General features: G+C 39.3%; 2 protein-coding genes across 5 annotated transcripts in view; both read right to left on the bottom strand.

Moving 5' to 3' along the window:
* The window catches only part of crtc3 (CREB regulated transcription coactivator 3), a 33,510-nt gene extending 18,498 nt beyond the window's left edge, over nucleotides 1–15,012 (bottom strand). For all 4 annotated transcript variants that reach the window (XM_080032251.1, XM_080032252.1, XM_080032253.1 and 1 more), the window contains exons 1-4: nucleotides 13,813–15,012; nucleotides 10,304–10,414; nucleotides 7,743–7,871; nucleotides 4,623–4,684 (exon numbers count right to left, since the gene is read on the bottom strand). In XM_080032251.1, coding sequence (XP_079888377.1) covers nucleotides 4,623–4,684; nucleotides 7,743–7,871; nucleotides 10,304–10,414; nucleotides 13,813–13,944 — 434 coding nt within the window. In that variant the 5' untranslated portion in view covers nucleotides 13,945–15,012. The remainder of the gene's footprint in view (nucleotides 1–4,622; nucleotides 4,685–7,742; nucleotides 7,872–10,303; nucleotides 10,415–13,812) is intronic.
* Nucleotides 15,013–15,935: 923 nt separating this feature from the next.
* The window catches only part of iqgap1 (IQ motif containing GTPase activating protein 1), a 38,566-nt gene continuing 35,002 nt past the window's right edge, over nucleotides 15,936–19,499 (bottom strand). Inside the window, exons 35-37 of the mRNA XM_080027400.1 lie at nucleotides 18,368–18,484; nucleotides 17,834–17,942; nucleotides 15,936–17,712 (exon numbers count right to left, since the gene is read on the bottom strand). Of these exons, the coding sequence (XP_079883526.1) occupies nucleotides 17,599–17,712; nucleotides 17,834–17,942; nucleotides 18,368–18,484 (340 nt within the window). The 3' untranslated portion in view covers nucleotides 15,936–17,598. The remainder of the gene's footprint in view (nucleotides 17,713–17,833; nucleotides 17,943–18,367; nucleotides 18,485–19,499) is intronic.

The raw sequence follows: 19,499 nt of genomic DNA, 5'->3' as shown, positions 1-19,499 counted from the left end.
AACAGATATTGGCTGACAGAATACACATATAACGTATTCATCTAGAAATAAATCTCAGCTATACTTCAATCAACCAAAATGTGCAATGTTGAAGATGAAACGCAAACAGACTGACTATATGGTCAACTGGGGTAAACCAGCCTAATATTATGCAAGAATAGTCACTAAGTTTGTAAGGGGGTTTTTGTAGAAGAAAGAAGTTGGTGTTTACAAGCAGGAACACTGGTCTTTTTATAGGAGGGCAGCAATCGGACCACCAAGATTGCAGATAAAAGCCCACGAGAATCATCACACCACATCTCCCGAGGAGAAAACTTAAAAAATCTCTCCCCTCCTGGAAGGCCTTTCTACAGAGCGGTCTACAGGGAGCTCGGTCTGGGATTTCATCCCCAGGGACACTGCTACAGGAATAGCCGGCCAAAGATGGGTGAATGGAAGAGGAGGAGAGCGTGGGATTGCATTTACGATGTGACCCTGAAACAGATGGTTCCTTAAAGGTGGAGTCAGCAATTCTGGAGAACACTTGTTGTCTAAATCAGTGAATATCTCCTCACGATCCGCTACCTGTCCGTACTGTTTGTATGCTGAAAATAAATCTAATGTTATACACAGCCTAGGCTCTGTAAACGTCTATGTACACAAAGGGTATGTAAACGAAGTGGTCCCACTGTAGCTAGGAAACCAGATATTTTTTTGCACGCGCACACACAGTATGGTCTGGTAGTTGGTAGTGAGGAGATATTTGCTGGTTTTGAAAAAAAGTGATTTTGGACAACAAACGTTCTCCAGAATCTCCCCCTTTAAGGGATGAATCCAGAGCTGTACTCAGATCGTATTTCTGAGGACCCCAGAAATCTATCTCTTATATTAAATTGTCTTCCTAGACACCAAGATACAGAAATATATTTGAGTAAACGCTAGAGGACACATGGTAGATCACTATCGACTCACTACAGATAGACAAAGTTGGGAAATCATTGTTTTTTTTCCCATAAAAAAAAACGGCCTCACCAAATTCAGAGACATGATAAAATCTGTTGGCCAGTCATGGAGCGGTTAAAGGCTATGTGAACAGCTCTTTTCCCCTGCATTTCTGTCATGCCTGATGATCCCTAAGCACTGGCCCACTGCCTCCAAGCCTCTCCATCTAGAAGAGGCTGGGGAGCTTGGCAACAGTCATCTTAATACAAACAGGCAACAGTAACAATATAATGTAACTGCAACTGAAACACTTACACAAATGGTGCCTTAAATATATGCAAAATATGCTTGCTTACGGCATAACTTTCTCTGTCCCCTTGTTCTAGACGTTTGCTCCATATCAACCTTGCGCTGATCATTATTGGGATATTTTAAGTACTGAAAGAGTTAAAGTGCTCTGTGGCTCTTCTCCAGAGTTGACTTGCAGTAATGCAGTGCAGATGTGGTTGGCGTTGTAAACACTTACCGCCCCTAACTCCCCTGAGACGGACAAGTAGGGAATCTGCCTCTCACTGTAACACCACAAGAGTCTAGGATACTAAGTTAAGGCACTGGTCTGATCTTTGGAAAATGTTTTTTAAATGTATTCAGTAGTAACAATAGGCTCTTGTAAAGACTCTTGTTAACAAAATATAAAAAAAAAACAATCTTTAATGGGAATTTCCAGCAGGCTATCTGGCTAGACTTCAGTACAAACTCTGATTTCCCATTTCCCCTCCAACACTGTGTTACGTCTTTATTCAAGCTCTGTCAGCAGTCTCAAAGTAAAAACCCAATACTGATTGTGCAAAAGAAAGCCTACTACTCATTCATTTTGCACACTTAAACAGTTAAGAGGACAAAGACACTTCTGCAAAATATTGCTGTTGAAATGGCATTAATTATGACATAATTTGTGAAATAACCACGTTGCAATGGAAACATCTGTCTTGAGTATGACCATTGTATAGGCCAATTGTATAGATAGATTGTATAGAGATTATATGAATTACAAGGAGCGAATATAATAAATATATATATTTTTTTACTATGGAAAAGGGGTAGGATTAAATAAGTGTATACTTCTTCCTGCTCCTTTTCAGGCATATCACATCAATACAGATACATTTTTTTCTTTTGTGAAGTCATTTAAACATACATTTTGTTTATTGTATTTTTATGCTTTTCATTTAGTTTTGTATTGTTTTTGATATGTCTGAAATAAAATAAAAAATTCAAATTCAACAGTGGTGCAATTAGCTCCCGGACCAAAGTTGATACATGACTTTTAACAATAAATACAAAGAACAGAAAATGAGTTCTGCTTGAACCCAGTGGTCCACTCAGGACACCTCGGAATTATGAAGCCATCTATCACCCTAAACATGGTTTATGTCAATATGTGTGTGTGCTAACATTGCATGGAAATATGCATCAACATCCTATTGAAGTAGTATGATGCTGTTGCTATGGTGTGGTATGAATCTGTAACTGCCACCATTGTCCTATTCTTTAAGAGAAATGTAGTATTTTACTTCTGTGAGACCTTTCACTTCAAAGGGTTTACATGCTTTTTACAGTTATAACAAATTGTCTTCTATGGGCTTCCTGGTTGGATTTTCAAGGGATGATGAACGTGCCTGCCTGCAACTCAAGTTCAAGTACATCTATGCGACATTGATCTTCATACTCGATTCTACTCTTATACTTGCTCTTCGAAAACCACAATCTGTAAATCAACCATGAATCATAAAAGTCACTCATACATCCTGCCAGATCCTGATGGGCAAAGTTTATGGAGGGTTTACTAGTCAGCTTTTTTAAATAGAGGGAATACAGTGAGCTACTAGAATTAACAATGAGTAGCGAGGGGCAACAATACTTGTCTTGACTGAAGAAACGCAAGCCAGACATGTTCAAAAAGATCTAGGGTAAATTAGGACATACTTTCAAAAGTGAGCAGGTCACAACCCGAACTAAACTAGAGTCAATACATGATCAACACTAAAAAGCAACTGGAAAGACAATTAACTCAAAACGGGTCAAAAATAAAATTGTATGATTGGATAGGTGGATTTAAGCATAGGTAATTGGGTGTTTCACAAGTTACAGGCTCTTTTCTGCTCTGATACAGTCAGTTTAAGCCAGTACTAAGTGGAGACTTGTATATCTCGGCCCCTGACAGTGAATTGGGCCAAAATACAGTGCTGAGGGGGAAGTTTGTCCTTGTTACACACTGTGACAACAATCTGTTGCAGGTTGGAGCAGGAGGCTAGGCTTGGCCTGCAGAGACTTGAAAGAGCTGATGCCAATCACGGTTACAAGGCTATTGGTGGGGTATGGTTGAAGAGAAATGATACATGAAAATATTTTGCAAACGTAACCTTTTATTTTTTATCCTAAAACAGGGAGGTTGTGATACAGCTACAATCAAAAACAGACTGTGTGCGAGGACTGTCTGAATGTCCATAGAGACCATGTATGGCAATCAATGGAAAATTATTTTAGTTTATATTAAAGTTAAAAATTATTTTGTCAAACTGCTGTGGTCCATCACTTTATAGCACATATCAAACTGGTTGTACACCACAGGAGGATTAATCCCATCAATTAAGAGGTGTCACTTCACGTGGAGTATGAATGGTCTACTAACCATATAATCATTCAATTAAATGAAACCGGCTTTCACATTTTTTCATACACTTACTTTAGCTTAGACTTGCTCAATCTTCCATTGAGAAAGACAGACTGGAAGAAAACAGTGCAGCGTAAATCAAATGTGAGAGTCTGCCTTCAGTGCATTGTGCCACATGGCTGTCCCACAAACACACCCACTCTGAGGACACTGCCGTCTGGTTGCTGCGGTTGGACGTTTGTCAGCCAACCTGTTTTGTGCTGGCAACAATGACGAGAGGGCGTGGGCCTTCTACAGTACAAGCTGTTATAGTGCGCTCAACACGGAGCCTGGCCAATGTCTGTGTCGGCGCTGTTGAAGAGGACGAGGAAGGGTGATAGGCAGCCAGCCAAGCCAGCAAACACAACACAAATGTGGAGACGGAGCATGAGCAAAAGAGTGTAAATGGGGAGGAGCTTGGCTTGGCTTTTTATCACAGGGCCATAATTCACTGTCTTGTAAACACTGAGGAAAGACGTCTACCAATGCAGTGACTGCTCTACGTAGGCACAACCAGAGCAGGAAAAGGGGATCTTACAGCTCACATCGAGGCCTGCTTCTGCAGCATTGTTTTCCAGCAGGTACGGTGATCGAATTTCTGCTAAGTTGGAGATTTTGTACCGCAGGGCAATGGTGCTGTGACAACAAGAAATACCTAAACAGTAGGGTGACTGCTGTTGGGCATAACCTTTAAAGCAAAAGGCTAGCTGTCAAACAGCTTTAGGTAGACGCAGCCTTCCCAGGGCTACTACAGCATCTTTACACAAAAACGATGAAGACCAACAATTCCCAATGCATACCCAATAATTATATACATTGCTGATTGATTTGTATCGAGATGCCTGGTGCCATGATATAAAAAGACAATACTACTAGGTAGGCACAGAGAGCCTTGATACAGGACACAGTTCCTGTTGATAAATAATTTAGTTAGAGGAAGAAGAGAATGTTCAACAGATGTCAACAGTTTAACAGATGTGCTACTCACCTTCTCCAGTTGTTGTCCAGAGGTGGGGACAGGTAAACAGCTCCATACGGAGAGCTCTCCATGTAGGTTTTGGTTAAGGAAAGGATTAGCATAAATATAGAAACATCATTGTGATTGAGTATATAAGTTCATGTTACTAAGCTAACCTTTATGTATTTACATGTTATAAGTTGTTAAATCACAGAAATACATGGTACACAATTATAATACAACACATTTACAATCTGACTTGGAGCGGACTTTAAAATGAGTATATAAGTGTCCAAATAAACTACTTCACCCTGACTATTCCATTTTCACTACAGCTCTAAGCTCAAATGCATGACACAACATCTAAGTAGATGATAGTTTAACAGGTTCAAGAGAAAAAGGATATTCTAAGCACATTTCCATCAAAGACACATATGTACAATGGAGCTGCCTTTTTCAAATACATAATGAAACAATGACAGCATTATTTGATTTACTACACAAGGCAGTGGCAGAGTTCCTGGCATTGTATCTTAAAGGGCAGGAGTTCAGATGGGTGGTGTTTGGTCTTGCTGACAGTCACTCTTTAGTGTTTGAAGGTCGAGCTCCTCTGCTCTCAAGCACTTGATTAGAGACATGTGTTAAAAATGTTGACAGATCAACAAAAACAAATTAAAGCAGAGAGCGCTGGGTGCCACACAAGGCCAAGCACTGCCCTAAACAGCTTCTGTTTAGGCTTTGGGAACGTTATTATGAGTGTTGAGGCGGATTTCCAGAGACTGGAGCCCCTGCTATCGCTCATCACAGAACATTAAAATCAGCTTGGTGGCAACGAACACTATAGTGGTTCATCCAGACACAAAAGAGGGAAAGGGAACAATCCTGCCAAACTGGTTATTTGACAGGTTTGTGTACTCTTACTTAACACCTTACAACAACTTTAATGTTGGGGTCAACGTCAACCCCAAACTTTGGATGACATACTTAAATTGTGGGTCCAGTATGTAGAAACCACACAGTTACCCCCGACTCCTTAAACCAATCAGAGCCAAAAACCGCTTTTCAAATTTCAAAATGTAGCCCTATGATTGGAAAAGGCAAGCCACAAACGGCACTACACACTTTCATTCTCAGGATGTTTCACTGTTCCTTTTCAACACTCAAACCACTCTCCATAGCAGTTGATGGTCTGATTTGCAACTGTCAAGCTCAATTGAGTCTTAGTGGATGCGGAGATGGCTCTGTGGAAAAGGTGAACTAGGGACCTGCCAAGTGGTCTGCCTTACTGAGGGCCTCCATTTGTAAAGCTACGTAGCATATCTAGCAGAACGGCTGGTTATCATTTAAACATTGAAGATGTTTTTTGAGACGCCATACTGGAGTTTAGATATCAGTATGATTCAATCAGCAAAACTCTGAATTTAATTAGACTTCACATCTGACGAGGTATTATATAGTATACAGTATAAATATTGTTTGGGCTTCGTTTTTCTGTCATATTTTGTATTGGCTATTTGATCACCATGCCTTCTGAACTCCTCTGTAACACATTTGCATGCTCAAACAAAAACACTGTTTTCTCAAAGAATACAAAGCCATAGACAGAATGAATGTCTGAATTGAGTGCTCATTAGGGTTAGGTAGATTCAGATATTCGGAGATGGAACGATATTACAAGGGCAATCATGCCAAATATCTCAAAAGGACATTGGTGCCTAATAGATGATCAACATTTAAAGTTAATTACAACAAAAAGGAACAAGACAGGGTTCCCATTCCAAAACTTATAAAATCTAATACATGTGTGTTCTACATTACAACATAATCTCACAATCAACTGTAACAAACCACCGAAAATTACACTGTTAATCAACTAGGAACCTTCAAAACAGTAAAGTATGTTAAGAGCTATGTTGTACTTTTTGAACTTTCATCAATTTAAAGGGTCGAAACTGTTGTACACACCAGCCCTGCCCTCATAAAACATGTTAGGCAATACATAACTGTATCAGTGGTGTCACAGTGTAATGACAATTACTGAAAAACATATTTTGATTAATTTGTGGAATGTTTCTTCAAAATATTGCATACATCCTAATGTATATTACGTTATGCATCCTTTTCCAATTGTTCTCCACAAGAATTGTAACTGAAATGTAATAGAAAAAGACTGATATTTGTGCTCTCGGTCTCTCCAATCACATATACAGTGGTCTCATTCAATACATTTGAGTAGCCAGGAAGAAGTCAGGGACCATGGTCTTTCTGAACTTCAAATTGAATATGTAATGAACCCCCAAAACGCTTACATCAACATGTTCTTAAGTGCAGCACAAAATTCGAGACTAATTTGGAAGAAGATTTTCAATTCTGGTTGATTTTCAGAACAGCATTTCCAACATACTCATTGGCCATCCATTATTTGATAACTTGAAACGGCTGCTAATCATTGAGTCTAAATGTATCTACTGGTCTGTGCTCGAGAGATACCTACACAGCTGTGATATATTCCGACACACAGCGCACATGTGATAGCTGACTGGCTATGAAGAAATCCATAGTGATTAGCTGAGCAACAGAAGAGCAGTGTACAGTAAAACGTATTTTTAAAATGTACAAAGTCGGAATTATATGACTGCAAACCATAAAAATTGTAACTCCAGTGTATCAGAGAAAGACAAGTCCCTCCAAGTTTGCGGAGGCTCTTAGAAAATAGAGCTTAAATAAAATAGAGCTTAAAGAGTGCAGCTGAACTGTAAGGTGCAAACCTTCACTCCTCTGTTCCTCATTTTGGGTACTGCCACTATTACACATCACATCTTTTGCTACAAACAAAGTTCACACCCTGAGTGTGCATACAGAGTATGCTGAGAATCTCCTACTGACAATGTCCATTAAGGCATAAGTAAAGCGCACATCCTCTGCGTCACGTTTCATATTAGCATAATGACTAATTCTGTTCCTAAGGCTACAAAACAGCTGCCTTCACTGGTAGGTGTCTTCACGCTTGAATCCACACCACACACAAAACACCAAAAAAAAACAACAACAATAGACAGCATCTACCTAGAAGCCACAACGCCCACTTCCACATCACTGATTACCCTTTTGAGATCTCCCACAGTCAATGATTTAGGCTTGGAAGGATATTTGCCGTCCATGTTTGTCGATGGGGCGGCGATGGGGCGAGTTGATGCGATTGCGGTCCCTGTGGACCCTCTCGACTAGCCCATGGTGACGGGTCCCTCTGACCGAGTCCAAGCCTGAAGGAAAGCCACCCTGAGAAAGAGATGTCAGACATGTAACACAGCCATTTCCAAAAGTTGGTATGGACAAAGGAAAGGGGACATCTGGCAATCACTTGACTAAATGCAATTTTAATCCAAATCGTGTTTTTCCAAATGCAGCATTGGGCTCAATTTTTTTTATTAGTAAAACAAATCCTTTATTTGTGTTATAAATAACTTCTTATGTTATAAATAAAGTCTTAGCATTTTATAAACCGATTATTTTACCACATTGTATTGAATCTATTAAATGTATTTTAGGTCATGTAAGCTTTTCTTCACATAAAAAGGATACAATAGTACACGGCTGGTATTTACTTGGAAAACTCTGATCAAATATAGTCCCTTTACAAGAGCACTGCTTGGACCAGTCAAAGTAAATAGGAGTTCCTATGCAAAGGGAAGTTTGACGGGTCTTGTTCCCAAAAGATAAGGTGAATGGACTCCCATTAGTGAGAGGGGCTTACTCCCTCCATGTGTGGGGATTGATTTCTGGCCTTGGCCACAGTGTTGACATTACTGCTCTACCTCAAAGGGCCATTCTTTCAGGTAACAGGGGCACTTTCACCTGGACCCTCTGTATCCAAGCACAGCCCACTTTGGAGAGCTGACACAGATATGGGCCAGGTGCTGCCGATAAGCACTGTTGGATCACATACGGCACTGTGCTGCTTAAAGGAGAGATCAGAACTACTGCACTCATCTTTTATTCTGTCTGTATTCCAGTAAGCAGCTAATTTATTTATGGCTCTCAGGAGAAGCATGTGAAGGCCCAGTGCAGTGTTTTGCTGTTTGTGCAGTGAGACTACACAGACCTTTTGATGCCTTGAGGAAGGGCAAAGGCTGCTGCAATATTTATTTATCCTATCAATTGTTAATTTATTTTGCATTTTGTATAACCTTTCACTGCATTAAAGAAATTAATGTTAAATTTCACATTGATAAAAAATTTCAAAAAAACAAGAAAAAAGCAATTAGTATGAAAACCGCTGCTATGGAAACTCAATGCTAATGACATGAAAACTCACAGTTGCCATGTAACATACATAACACAGCACGCTGATCGTCAGAGCAAGCAATGGGAAAATCTTATACAACAAACACAAGTCAATAAATCATTCTGTCTATCATGTAATGTGTATGTCCAGTGTGGACCCCAGGAAGATTAGCTGACTGCTGCTGCATCAGCTAATGGCAATCCTTTAATAAACAGATAAACAAACATGATACATCAGAGCCGTCAACACAGTCTTAAGATGACTGAATCCGAGCCAACAAATTAAATTAGACCGAACACTACTAAAGTGTGTTGGATCTGGCTCTTCAATCCCTGCTCAAAAATAAAACTAGACTAGAAAGCGCTTGTCACTGTAGTCAGACCTGTGGGGTTTGATCTCTCCCCCATATCAGAGAATATAAGTATTAATCTTTTCATCTACAGAGCAAATGCAGGCTTTTATTTTGAGTCACTGACAATTGAACTATATTATTCGATGTAATGTTGATATGATTCTATTTTAATATACAACTAATTTAATAACCAATGGAATAATAATGTTAAATCTGAAATTGTTAAAAACGATAAACATCTGTGATGGTTCCATGACTTTCCCTTGGAAGGGCTCTGTGGCCTGAAAAAAGTTTGGGAACCACTGAACTAGTGTAGACCACATTAGAACTGGGGGTTATTGTGGTCAAGCCTTGAAATAACCCTGAATGAGACCTTGAATTTGGTAGATTGTAATCCCAAGGTAGGCAAGGTTTTAAAGAAAACATCCATGTTTCGATTCACATCAGACATCCTCTTGCTTAACAGGAAAGCATTTGAATACATTCACACAAAACAAACCGATTTAAAGCACCAGTACGTCTTCAAGACTGTGTTCAGACTGACATTAGCACTATGTGTGAAAACAGTGATCTCCTCATTTATTAGAATCTCACTGCTGCATTGGCAATTATAAAAGGTGCTGATGCAGAGACCTTCATTACACAAAAAATTACAAAGGCCATCGACTAAAAAAGTTGAAACTGGCTAAACTTTTGGTGCAATGCAGTGGGACATCATAGGTGCAAGAGCACATTAATGTGCAGCTCCTTAAAAAAAAGATTTTGTGCTTTTTGTTTGAACACACATCAAGAAATTATTCCCCATGAGTGTACAAAATATATCACAAGCATACAGTGTTCAGCATAGAGTGTAACCACCTGGAATATGCAATACTGTAAAACCTAAAGGACTGGTTCCCCAGAGAGGAGATTATGCATTTTACTGGAAAAATAAATAAGTAAATAAAAAGAAAATCAGGAATGTTGTATTTTTTTAAAAATTGTAATATGTTCTCATTGACTGACGGTCAACGAAAGGAACAAAGCATTTTGGATTCAGAGTTTGTGGTGCTTTATACTGTAAGGAGATCCTACCTGAAATTCATTGCTGGTGTTCCCAATCTGATTGACGTTAGGCAGAGAGCCTCCATAGTACTGCGCCCGAGACTGAGACAAACGGAGCTGCTGGATCTTCTGAAACTGCACCTGCCAGTCAAAAGGGGGACAACAAGACAAATACACAAGTGTCAGGAGTTCTGTATTCTGGACATTGTGTCTTCGTATGTAAAGAACATATATTTTCAGGATGAGAATTACAATCAGTACAGATTGGGGATTTTCTTTTCGACCAGTCATCACTTCTCATATAGAAAAATGAACCAGGGCAGCTGTTCTCTGGTTGCAGTCAAGGTCACAGCTGCAGTGTTGCGATTGCTCAAATTTATGTGGTTTTGAAATCACCATTTTAATCTTTTTTTTTTTGCATGTTTCTTCAAAGCATTTTAAGTAAACTATGGATGTACGGAATCCAAATGTTCGTCCAGTGTCATCACACCTGCTACTCATGTCCATTTAGGGCTGTATGCCAAAAAATGTAATAATATTTCAAATGTATCGGACACGACAAGTTATGGAATTCCCTCTATATCGACACATCGAAAGAATTCCCTCCAAAAAGGCATCCTACCAAGACATGCCACGATGACTACCTCGCAGAAAACAGGAGGCGGCTTGTTTTGCCATGGTAAGGTAAACAGAGCCAATCATCGGCTCTGATCAGGGATAGGCAAATCAGAGGGGCATTTCTTCCTTAGACTGCCGAAAGGGCAACATTTGAATCTCAAAAACTGACCTTATTGGATTGATTTACAGGGGGCCGACAGAGTTCTCTCAATGAGATAGCAGCAGCCTACCCTGCGTGGTAGCTGCTGCTATCGGTGTATGAATGTGTGTGTGACTGGGTGAATGTGTACAAAACAATGTAAAGCGATTTGGGTCTGTGAAAAACGGAGATAAAGCGCTATATAAGTCCATTTACTACTACTCTGCTGAACATGACAAGAGATCAGGGACTAGCTTGTAAAGTGGGACTAAAAACCCTATCCTTGGTGCAACCCCCCGTCAGTGTATGGGTAGTAAATGGTTAATTGTCACATTCTGTCCATTTATAAAATGGCGCAAAGTGAATGTGTCTTTTAATTTTTTTGTCTTTTCATTAATTCAATTAATCATCAACCATTAATGGGTATCTATTGCGATGAGAAAATGACAAGAATAACCACAACAAAAACAAATGTATTGCCCTAAGAGAAGCAAAAACTGACATTCGTGCTGTGGACTTTGAAAAAAACATCACTTGATACTATTCAAAATGTAGTCTTAATCAAAACCTCCAAGACACAGCATCTACAATTCTGAGAAAATACATGCATCTTGAAGGCTGCACCGAAACCTGAAAACTAATTTAGAGGAGGCACACTTTATATCTTCAAATATAACATATAGCAGCGACCCAAAATGTCAATTAAATTCTATGTTGACTGTTGGCCAATGGAAGATGGATTAATTGGATTGCTACATATTTCAGACATTTTACAGTGATTAACTTGGATGTCCAACCCAAGTAAAAAATATATATTAAGAAAACAAAAAATCTATATTTATTCAGTGTTGTTTGCATATAGGCCACTAAATAGAATTAGACATTCTGACTTTACACATATGGTTGACAAGGATGCCAAGTTGCCAACATCACAGTGGCTGCAAAGTTTCAATGCCAACAACTGGCCTGGCATGCCTACTAGAGAGTTGTAGAGCCTTTTTTGCTTATCCGTGTGCATGCGATTCACATTCAAAAGTATGTCGTCTAAAGGCAGAACATTTTTTAAAGGTCACATATGACTGGGGTTTATGAACAAAGGTTTTCAGAAAGGTGGAGGTGAAGAAAAAGGGAGATGGTTGTTTTTTCTCATACTTTGGGAGTCTCTCTCGTCACACCATATTAATGTTGGAAAAACTATGATAAAAGTGAATTTTTTGCAAAATGGTGACCATAAAACTTAAAGGAAGAACGTTCCTGTTTTTAGCTAGACCGTTGTGGTGTTAACGTAGCCTGAGATATGGCTGGTGTCTGTTTGTGCACAGAGGTACCATGTAGTTCTTCAGAGCCCCTCAAGTCCTTTGGTCACTGGTGTAAATGTTGAGGCAGCTACTTCTAATTCCAGCTGTTTGCTTGCTGTGTGTCCTGTCTATGCCCTCGCCTGCCTCGGCATCACTGACTGGGCTTTTCTGTCTCATGGGGTCACTCAAAGTTCATATACCTTATAGCAAACTTCATTCAGTGTCACCTCAAACCGCATCCTCTTTAACTGGATATCCAGGAGCTCTCATTGAACGGGCACATTGTGAATCAGTGGTGTGGGAATGAAATGAAAGGGGCCTTTATATCCTTCCTGGATGTGTTAATTGTATTCCTCGGAAAACTAGTGAATATGCTTAAAATCATCATGAAATTGGGGGGATAAAACATTGTTGTAACCACGACTATAAGAAAGACTATAAGAAATATATTTATATATATATATAAAAAGGGAACTGGAGACAAGTGGAAATGAAGCTGATGACTATCCATCACAAGTTCCCAGAGCCCAAGGTGATTCTTGTTCTTGTCTTGTTCTCTCTGACCAGCCGTCAAAAAACTCCAAAGAGATCAAATGCATGACACATGACAATGTAAAGTGGCATACACTTACTTTTAAGATGCTGGAACCAAAGAAAGTTTAGTATTCTTAACCAATAACTAAAAATAGTAAAATAATGTACCACTACTTTTTTGTACTTTTAATGATTTGGACCCACCCACTGTAATTGGAGGATATAGGAGTTTTTTTCTGTATAATATCATAGTAACTATAATGTTTTGAGTTTTGGACGGCTGCTTGGAAAAAGCAAGACATTTGAAGGGGTCATCTGTTGACTCTTGAAATATTTGGCATGTTAGCTAAAGAGGGCGCCCTTTGTTTACATACCGGTTTACAGAGCCTAGGCTGTGTATTAACACCACCTTTTTTTGAGCACACCCACAGTATGGACAGGTATCATGAGGAGATATTCACTGATTTTGACCAACAGTGATTTTGTTGACCAAAAGTGATTTTGTCAGCAAGCGTTTGACAGAATTACTGACTCCACCTTTAATTTAACGTATAGAAATGCAAGGTGCAAACACAGCAGGGTGTGCAAACCAGGGGAACTTTAGACAGTAGTGCAGATGTAGAGGAGCAACTAACTTTCACATTTGCTGCTTCACTGCTGGTAACTTGTAATCATAAATACACGTGTGCAACCCTAAATGGCAAGATGTATTTTATTTGTTATTGATTTTTAAAGTTTTGGTTATTCATTGCTTGTATGTTTATTTTTAAACCGATCAACTTTTGAATGCAGCAAATAGGGTTCACCACTGCCAGAAATCTCAGTCAGCAGTCTATCAGACAGCTCATTCCAGCCGAGGCTGTGAGAAAGAGGGAGCTTTGTCCATAGTTACAATGAACGCATTCGAGCAGGATAAATTACACAATTAGTTGAAAATTAGGTGCATTTACCCTTGAAACAGTGAGGTCTGTCATCAGCTGATCAAAGGCCAGCGTCTCCTCTGCTTGCTTCTGGTTGTGCAGCGCGATCTTTTCGCTGAACTTCCGGGGGTTTGAGCCACCTGTACCCGGGGAGCCGGACATTGTGCGGGCCGCAGTTTGTACAACTTTAGCTACTTGGAAAAAAGTGGAAAACGTTGCAGGGAGTCTATTTTCCAAAGTCCGTCAGTGAGCCCTGCAGTGAACCCATCAGTGTTTTCAAAACATAGCATACATGAATTGCTGACCAAAGTTATTCCAGTCAACTCTGCAGGCTGCAGTATCAGAGTGGGTTACTGTAAGCCGAGCTAGTGGCTAACGTAGCAAAGCTAACGTTAAAGCTCCCGTCAGTAAAAAATAGTCTTCTTATGCCAAAAGAGCGGACTAAACGAGGCTTTTGCAAATTATTTGTGTTTGAAAGTCAACTCGAATAACTTTCGTTCGGAATGGCTTGTCAATTACAAAACGTTAATGGTACAATATAACTTCATATTGACACATTTCAGCGAACCACTTGTTTGAATCCAACGTTAACGTAACGTTAGCTGTCATTGCTAACATAACGTTGGAGGTGAACAGCTGCAGCTAGCGGAGTTAGCTAAGCTGCTGTCAGTGCCATTTCAACAATTTGGACAAACGCACTTTGCCAACTTGTCGACACTACACCTCGGTCGCATCTACCAAACGTGTATTAAAAGCAACTTGTACCCAAAGATTTAGCGCTGGTGTTTGAGAAAGTTGTTAGCCAAATGGCGCTATTATCGTTAGCAAAGCTCACGATCAGTTGGGCAAAGGTTTGCTCGGTAAATTGTATTTCAACAAGTGTCGGCTGGGTCTTGTCCGGATTTATCCGAATTTCGAGTCTATGCAACCACAAACTGCGGAAACAGTCAACCTCCGAAAAGAAAAATATTCACACGTGATGCAGCAGCATAATCCACAATTTGACACTTAAATTGTTGCCGCGGTGCTCCGTCCGGAGTCAGTCTTGTGTTAATCCACGGACAGTAGCCAGATTTCAGACAAACTCCAACCCGACCACTCCAAGAAGATCAACAAACAACGCCGAACAAATGCTGGTTTCCTCGTCACTGTTGAAATCGAATTCTTCTGAGAAATGGTTAACAATGTTTTCAGCTCATTGGCCGTCGGTTAACAGGGCTTGTATCCGCAACTCAGATCCGCTGGCTTGTTATCCTCATACAACTGCGAGAAAAACATTACCTCGTTAAACTACGTCAGTCCCCGTGATGTCCACGAGGCGGCGACAAAGCCACAACACTATCACGGCTGTCTCATCATTCTAGTAGTGCTTTCACGTGTCTTTATTTTCTGAAGCAACCTATTATCAGATAAGCTTGTATGAAAGTACACCAACCTCTACGCACAGCGGTGAAACAACTATTTGGATACTTTATGTGAAATGTCTATCAGTATGGTTCCTTTGAATATGCACTGATTTTAACAGCCTTATACACTTTGGGAGTTTGCCCCTGATTAATTTGCACTGGTAACCTTATCACTGGTGAGGTCACTCGATAAGCCCATTCGGGTTTCTGACCTCTCCAGCACATACTCTTTTAATCTTTACATGTGTTAATGTATTTGTTGAGTGTGTTGAGTGTGTGCAAATAAATAAATACCTAAATACCTAACCTTATCACTGATAACTGTGTGTGTAAATACATAGGCCTATACTGACTTTTTATATCTAATTTATTCTAAGTAACTTTTTTCATTCTGTGTTTATGAGTAAACATTTAAATACATATTTCTCTAAATATTCAATGTTTTCTATTCAATTTTAATTGTATTTTTATTTATACTTAGCACTACGAGGTTAGGGTGATCCTTTACTGCTTTTTTTATACAATCACAATCATGACACTTTATACTTGGCTTGCTTTATAACCAGTCATCTTTTACAAAGTAATCAGATGCTTTCTTAACCTATTCTAAAACCATGGCTGTCAAATTAGTTTAGTGCACTAAAAGTTCAATATTTACCTCTGAAATGTAGAAAAAGATATATGCATTATTATGCATAAGTACAATACCTCAACAGTATGAAAGTACAAACTTAAGTCAATCCAGTGTCTGATTTAGGGAACACGCATTGTCTCTCGAACTTTATTCTTTTTATTCTAAAACAGGTTAAATACATTTAATGGACTGTGAATGAGAGCAATGAATGTACAGAGTACTGCCTCCTCCAACAGTGTCAACCTCCGATCATGGCAACTTCACATGAGACAGAAAATCAACATTGAGTTCAATAACGTCTGCATGGAATCTCAATTTAAGGGTACTCGAAAAAAGTCAATCTCTGATACAATAAACAAGAATTGAATGGCGTAGAGTGACATCTACTGGACCAACCAGTCTAAATACTGTAATACTGCAAATCTTCAAACTCACTTAGATTACCTGTTTTAGGCTTTGCAAACGTCAACCACAGTATAATGTGGACTGACAACATATAAAATATAAATAAGGGAAAATTGGTCAAACTATTTTTATCAAGACGTTATAAAAAAAATCTCTTTATTAAATGTCCAGTTTACACTTCTAGATCCCATTCTATGTTTTACAGGTTAGCAGATATGTTGTATTTACTACTAACTGATTGGTCCATGCAACAAAGATCTGTGTTTCAGTTATACAAGGTAACAGCCCACAAGAGATATACAAACAATATAATTTCCAGTAAGCCATCTGAAATGAAGCAAACTAACGAGCTGCTCAGATTTTTTTTGTTGTTGCTAAAAGTGCAGGAGTGCAGACGTGGCGTCTGCCCATGCTTATTGAACGTCAGAGCCAAAAGCAGAAATTAACTGCATGTCCGTTCTTAGCACCAGGGCTGTAGTCATGGCCCGGATCAAAACCAGTCCAAGACAAACCAACATCCTGACTTGTCAAGAAATAAAGGAAAATTGTTTATATTATTATATTACTTATATATGTTTTGACTTCAACAGCTCAATATGAGCATGGCGCTTTCTTTTGCAATTCTTGTAAAATTCCATGTCTGACACCACATTCTCTTTGCATGGATTATCGGAATGTGTGTGTTAAGATTGGGTTGAGGCAAGTCAAATCCAATTCATATCATTGAATCATATTCAAATCCAAATATGACAAACGTTCTTTTGCAGTGTTTTCAAAATACAATAAACTCTTTCATTTTTTTCAATGATCAAACACTAACATAGCCCGGGGGGGAGAGAGAGACTAGGTCAGGACTTGCAGAACGCTGCCTTGTGTGTGCTACAGCCCTGCTGAAAAGTATGCTCGCACTTTGGCCTTGGCGGATAGGTTCATCAGGCCTTCATCATTTAGATGAGCAGAACACAAAACGACACAAAACGTGATATCTTTACATAAAAACATAGATTTTTATAATTAATCAAATCCCATGCACAAAGATATTCATTATATTTTAAAGCAAAACATACAAATCTTAAACCTCGGACCTAGCTGCAGTTACAGACAGTAAGAAAAGAATAAGACTCCAGCAAGCAGGCTCGACTCACACAACGGAGTGTTCCATTAAGAGTAAAGCACATATGGTGATCCACATAATAAAAAAAAATAATGCACATCAATTTGCATAGGCCCATAAGAGAAGTGCCGTAGGGAATGTGTAGGAGAGCCATGACGGTTCAAGATCAAGGCCTTTTTTTCTTTTTTGCAACCCTCAAAGTAGATTTTGTGGTTTGAATCAGTGTCTGTAACCCTCTTATCTTTCCTTTTTATTTTCTATTTCCCATAAAACTTCTTGTTGAGCAGGAATATGAGCAGGTTGACGTTGATGGTTGCCCTGTCAAAGAGCTTCATCACCGCCACGCCTTCATACTGCAGCTGGAGGAGATCCTGGGGAACAATGGAAGATAAAAATCAGCCACAACACATCAATCACATGTGCATATCACCTCTTTAATATGCACCAATATTCTCTGTTTATTTTACTGTAGGGGGAAAGAAAAGAAAATACCTGATATTCTAAGTGTAACGTGTCCAAGTGCACGCCCATGAACTTGGCCTTCACCTCAAACACACCGACATTCTCTGCCGGACAAATCTCAAAAATAGCATTCTTGAACCTGTGAAGAGAGTAAACAGGGTTAGGGGAGGCAAGACTCAGAAATGTGGAGAAAAAGGAGAATCTGCGACAATAAACCGATCAACATTTCACTTGTTATGAAGTCAGCTACAACTTCTGAAAAAGGAAAGAAACTGTATTTTTCACGAATGACAACGACAGAAATTTGACATGAAGACAGACGTGTCACATATTAAAATCCAACGTTAACAGTGAACCAAACAATCAAGCTCAATTTCAGTCCAATGGACCTGTCTCAAAAAGAAATTTTTTAAAACTGTGGTAATGTGAGTGATTCATACTTTGATTGACTCGGTCAGAATGGCCAGTACAAACTATTGGTCCTGATGGAAAATACCCATTTCAGACTGAATTTGGCATGGTGTGTAAACCATGAACCTGAACATTAAAGAAAGCAGAACTCACTGGTTGGGCTGCAGGTCCTCTATGGCGATCAGCACGCCTTTCTCATGGAGGCGAGCGGCCGTGTATTTCATTGAAACCTGTTTACTCTTCTTGGTCTTATCACCCTTCTTTGACAACCTGAAAACACAGAGAAGGAAATGCTTACAGATAACTATAATACTATCTGTTAGTGCATAGTATCATTTTAGCCTTTCATATTATTCTTAGAAATACTCTTTAATTCAGCCCTTTGTTCCAATACCCATAATTCCCTGCTATTTAGTATGGTAGAAAAAAGATTTAGAATACATATGGTCAGATGCAGCATGCTTACAAATACCTGGATGCCCAACTAGTATATATACGGTCTGGATTTTTAGAATAGAAATCAGCATGCTTTTTGGGAAGATTCGGACCAACATTCCACTGCAGGGCAGATGTTACGTCACATATACAGAGCCCCGTGTAAAAAAAACAACCAGCAATGCGACCGAATGAGTCTGATTTATAATTAAAAGGCAAGTTCAAGGCGCAATGTTATGATTAAATAAATAAGTAAAAGTACATATGCCTACTGCATTCTAACCGAATACTTTTTATGGTCAGTTGTAAAAATAGAAAAGAATAGTAAAAAATAAAAAGTATGTGATTTGGAACTCAGGGCATTAGTTTTGGGGCTCATTTGTGCTTTAAATTAATAGGGTAGAAATGAGGCTAATAAGGCCGACATCTACGTGTACAGTCAAGATATGTCATGCTACTGTGATTTTCCCTCTCTTTCTGATGTCTCCACACTAGGAGAAGGAGAAAAGTTGAAAAGTGGAGCTCTACTCAGACCACGGTTCCCTATCCCTCTCCCTCTGCCTACGTTCCAGCCCTAGACCTGGGATAGTAAATGTTTGCCCCGGACCCATGCTAACCCTGGAGCTTGAAATCTCATGTCTGTCTTGTACAGTATGTGCACCATGCAGATGGCAGTGTGACTTTGCCACAGGGCAAAGCCCCTGTCTACAGATGAATCATGTCTGCATGTGGGTTGTTTGGCGTATAAACAGGAACCCTATATGACTCACATAAAAAAAAAAAAAAAAAAAAAAAAAGAAGAAGGTGGGCATAAACAGGCAGCTGAAAAATGAATTTTGAAATATGGAGC

The sequence above is a fragment of the Ammodytes marinus genome, assembly GCF_949987685.1.
Source record: "Ammodytes marinus genome assembly, chromosome: 1".
Taxonomy (NCBI): Eukaryota; Metazoa; Chordata; class Actinopteri; order Uranoscopiformes; family Ammodytidae; genus Ammodytes; species Ammodytes marinus.
This window is presented reverse-complemented; position numbering and strand designations above follow the sequence as displayed.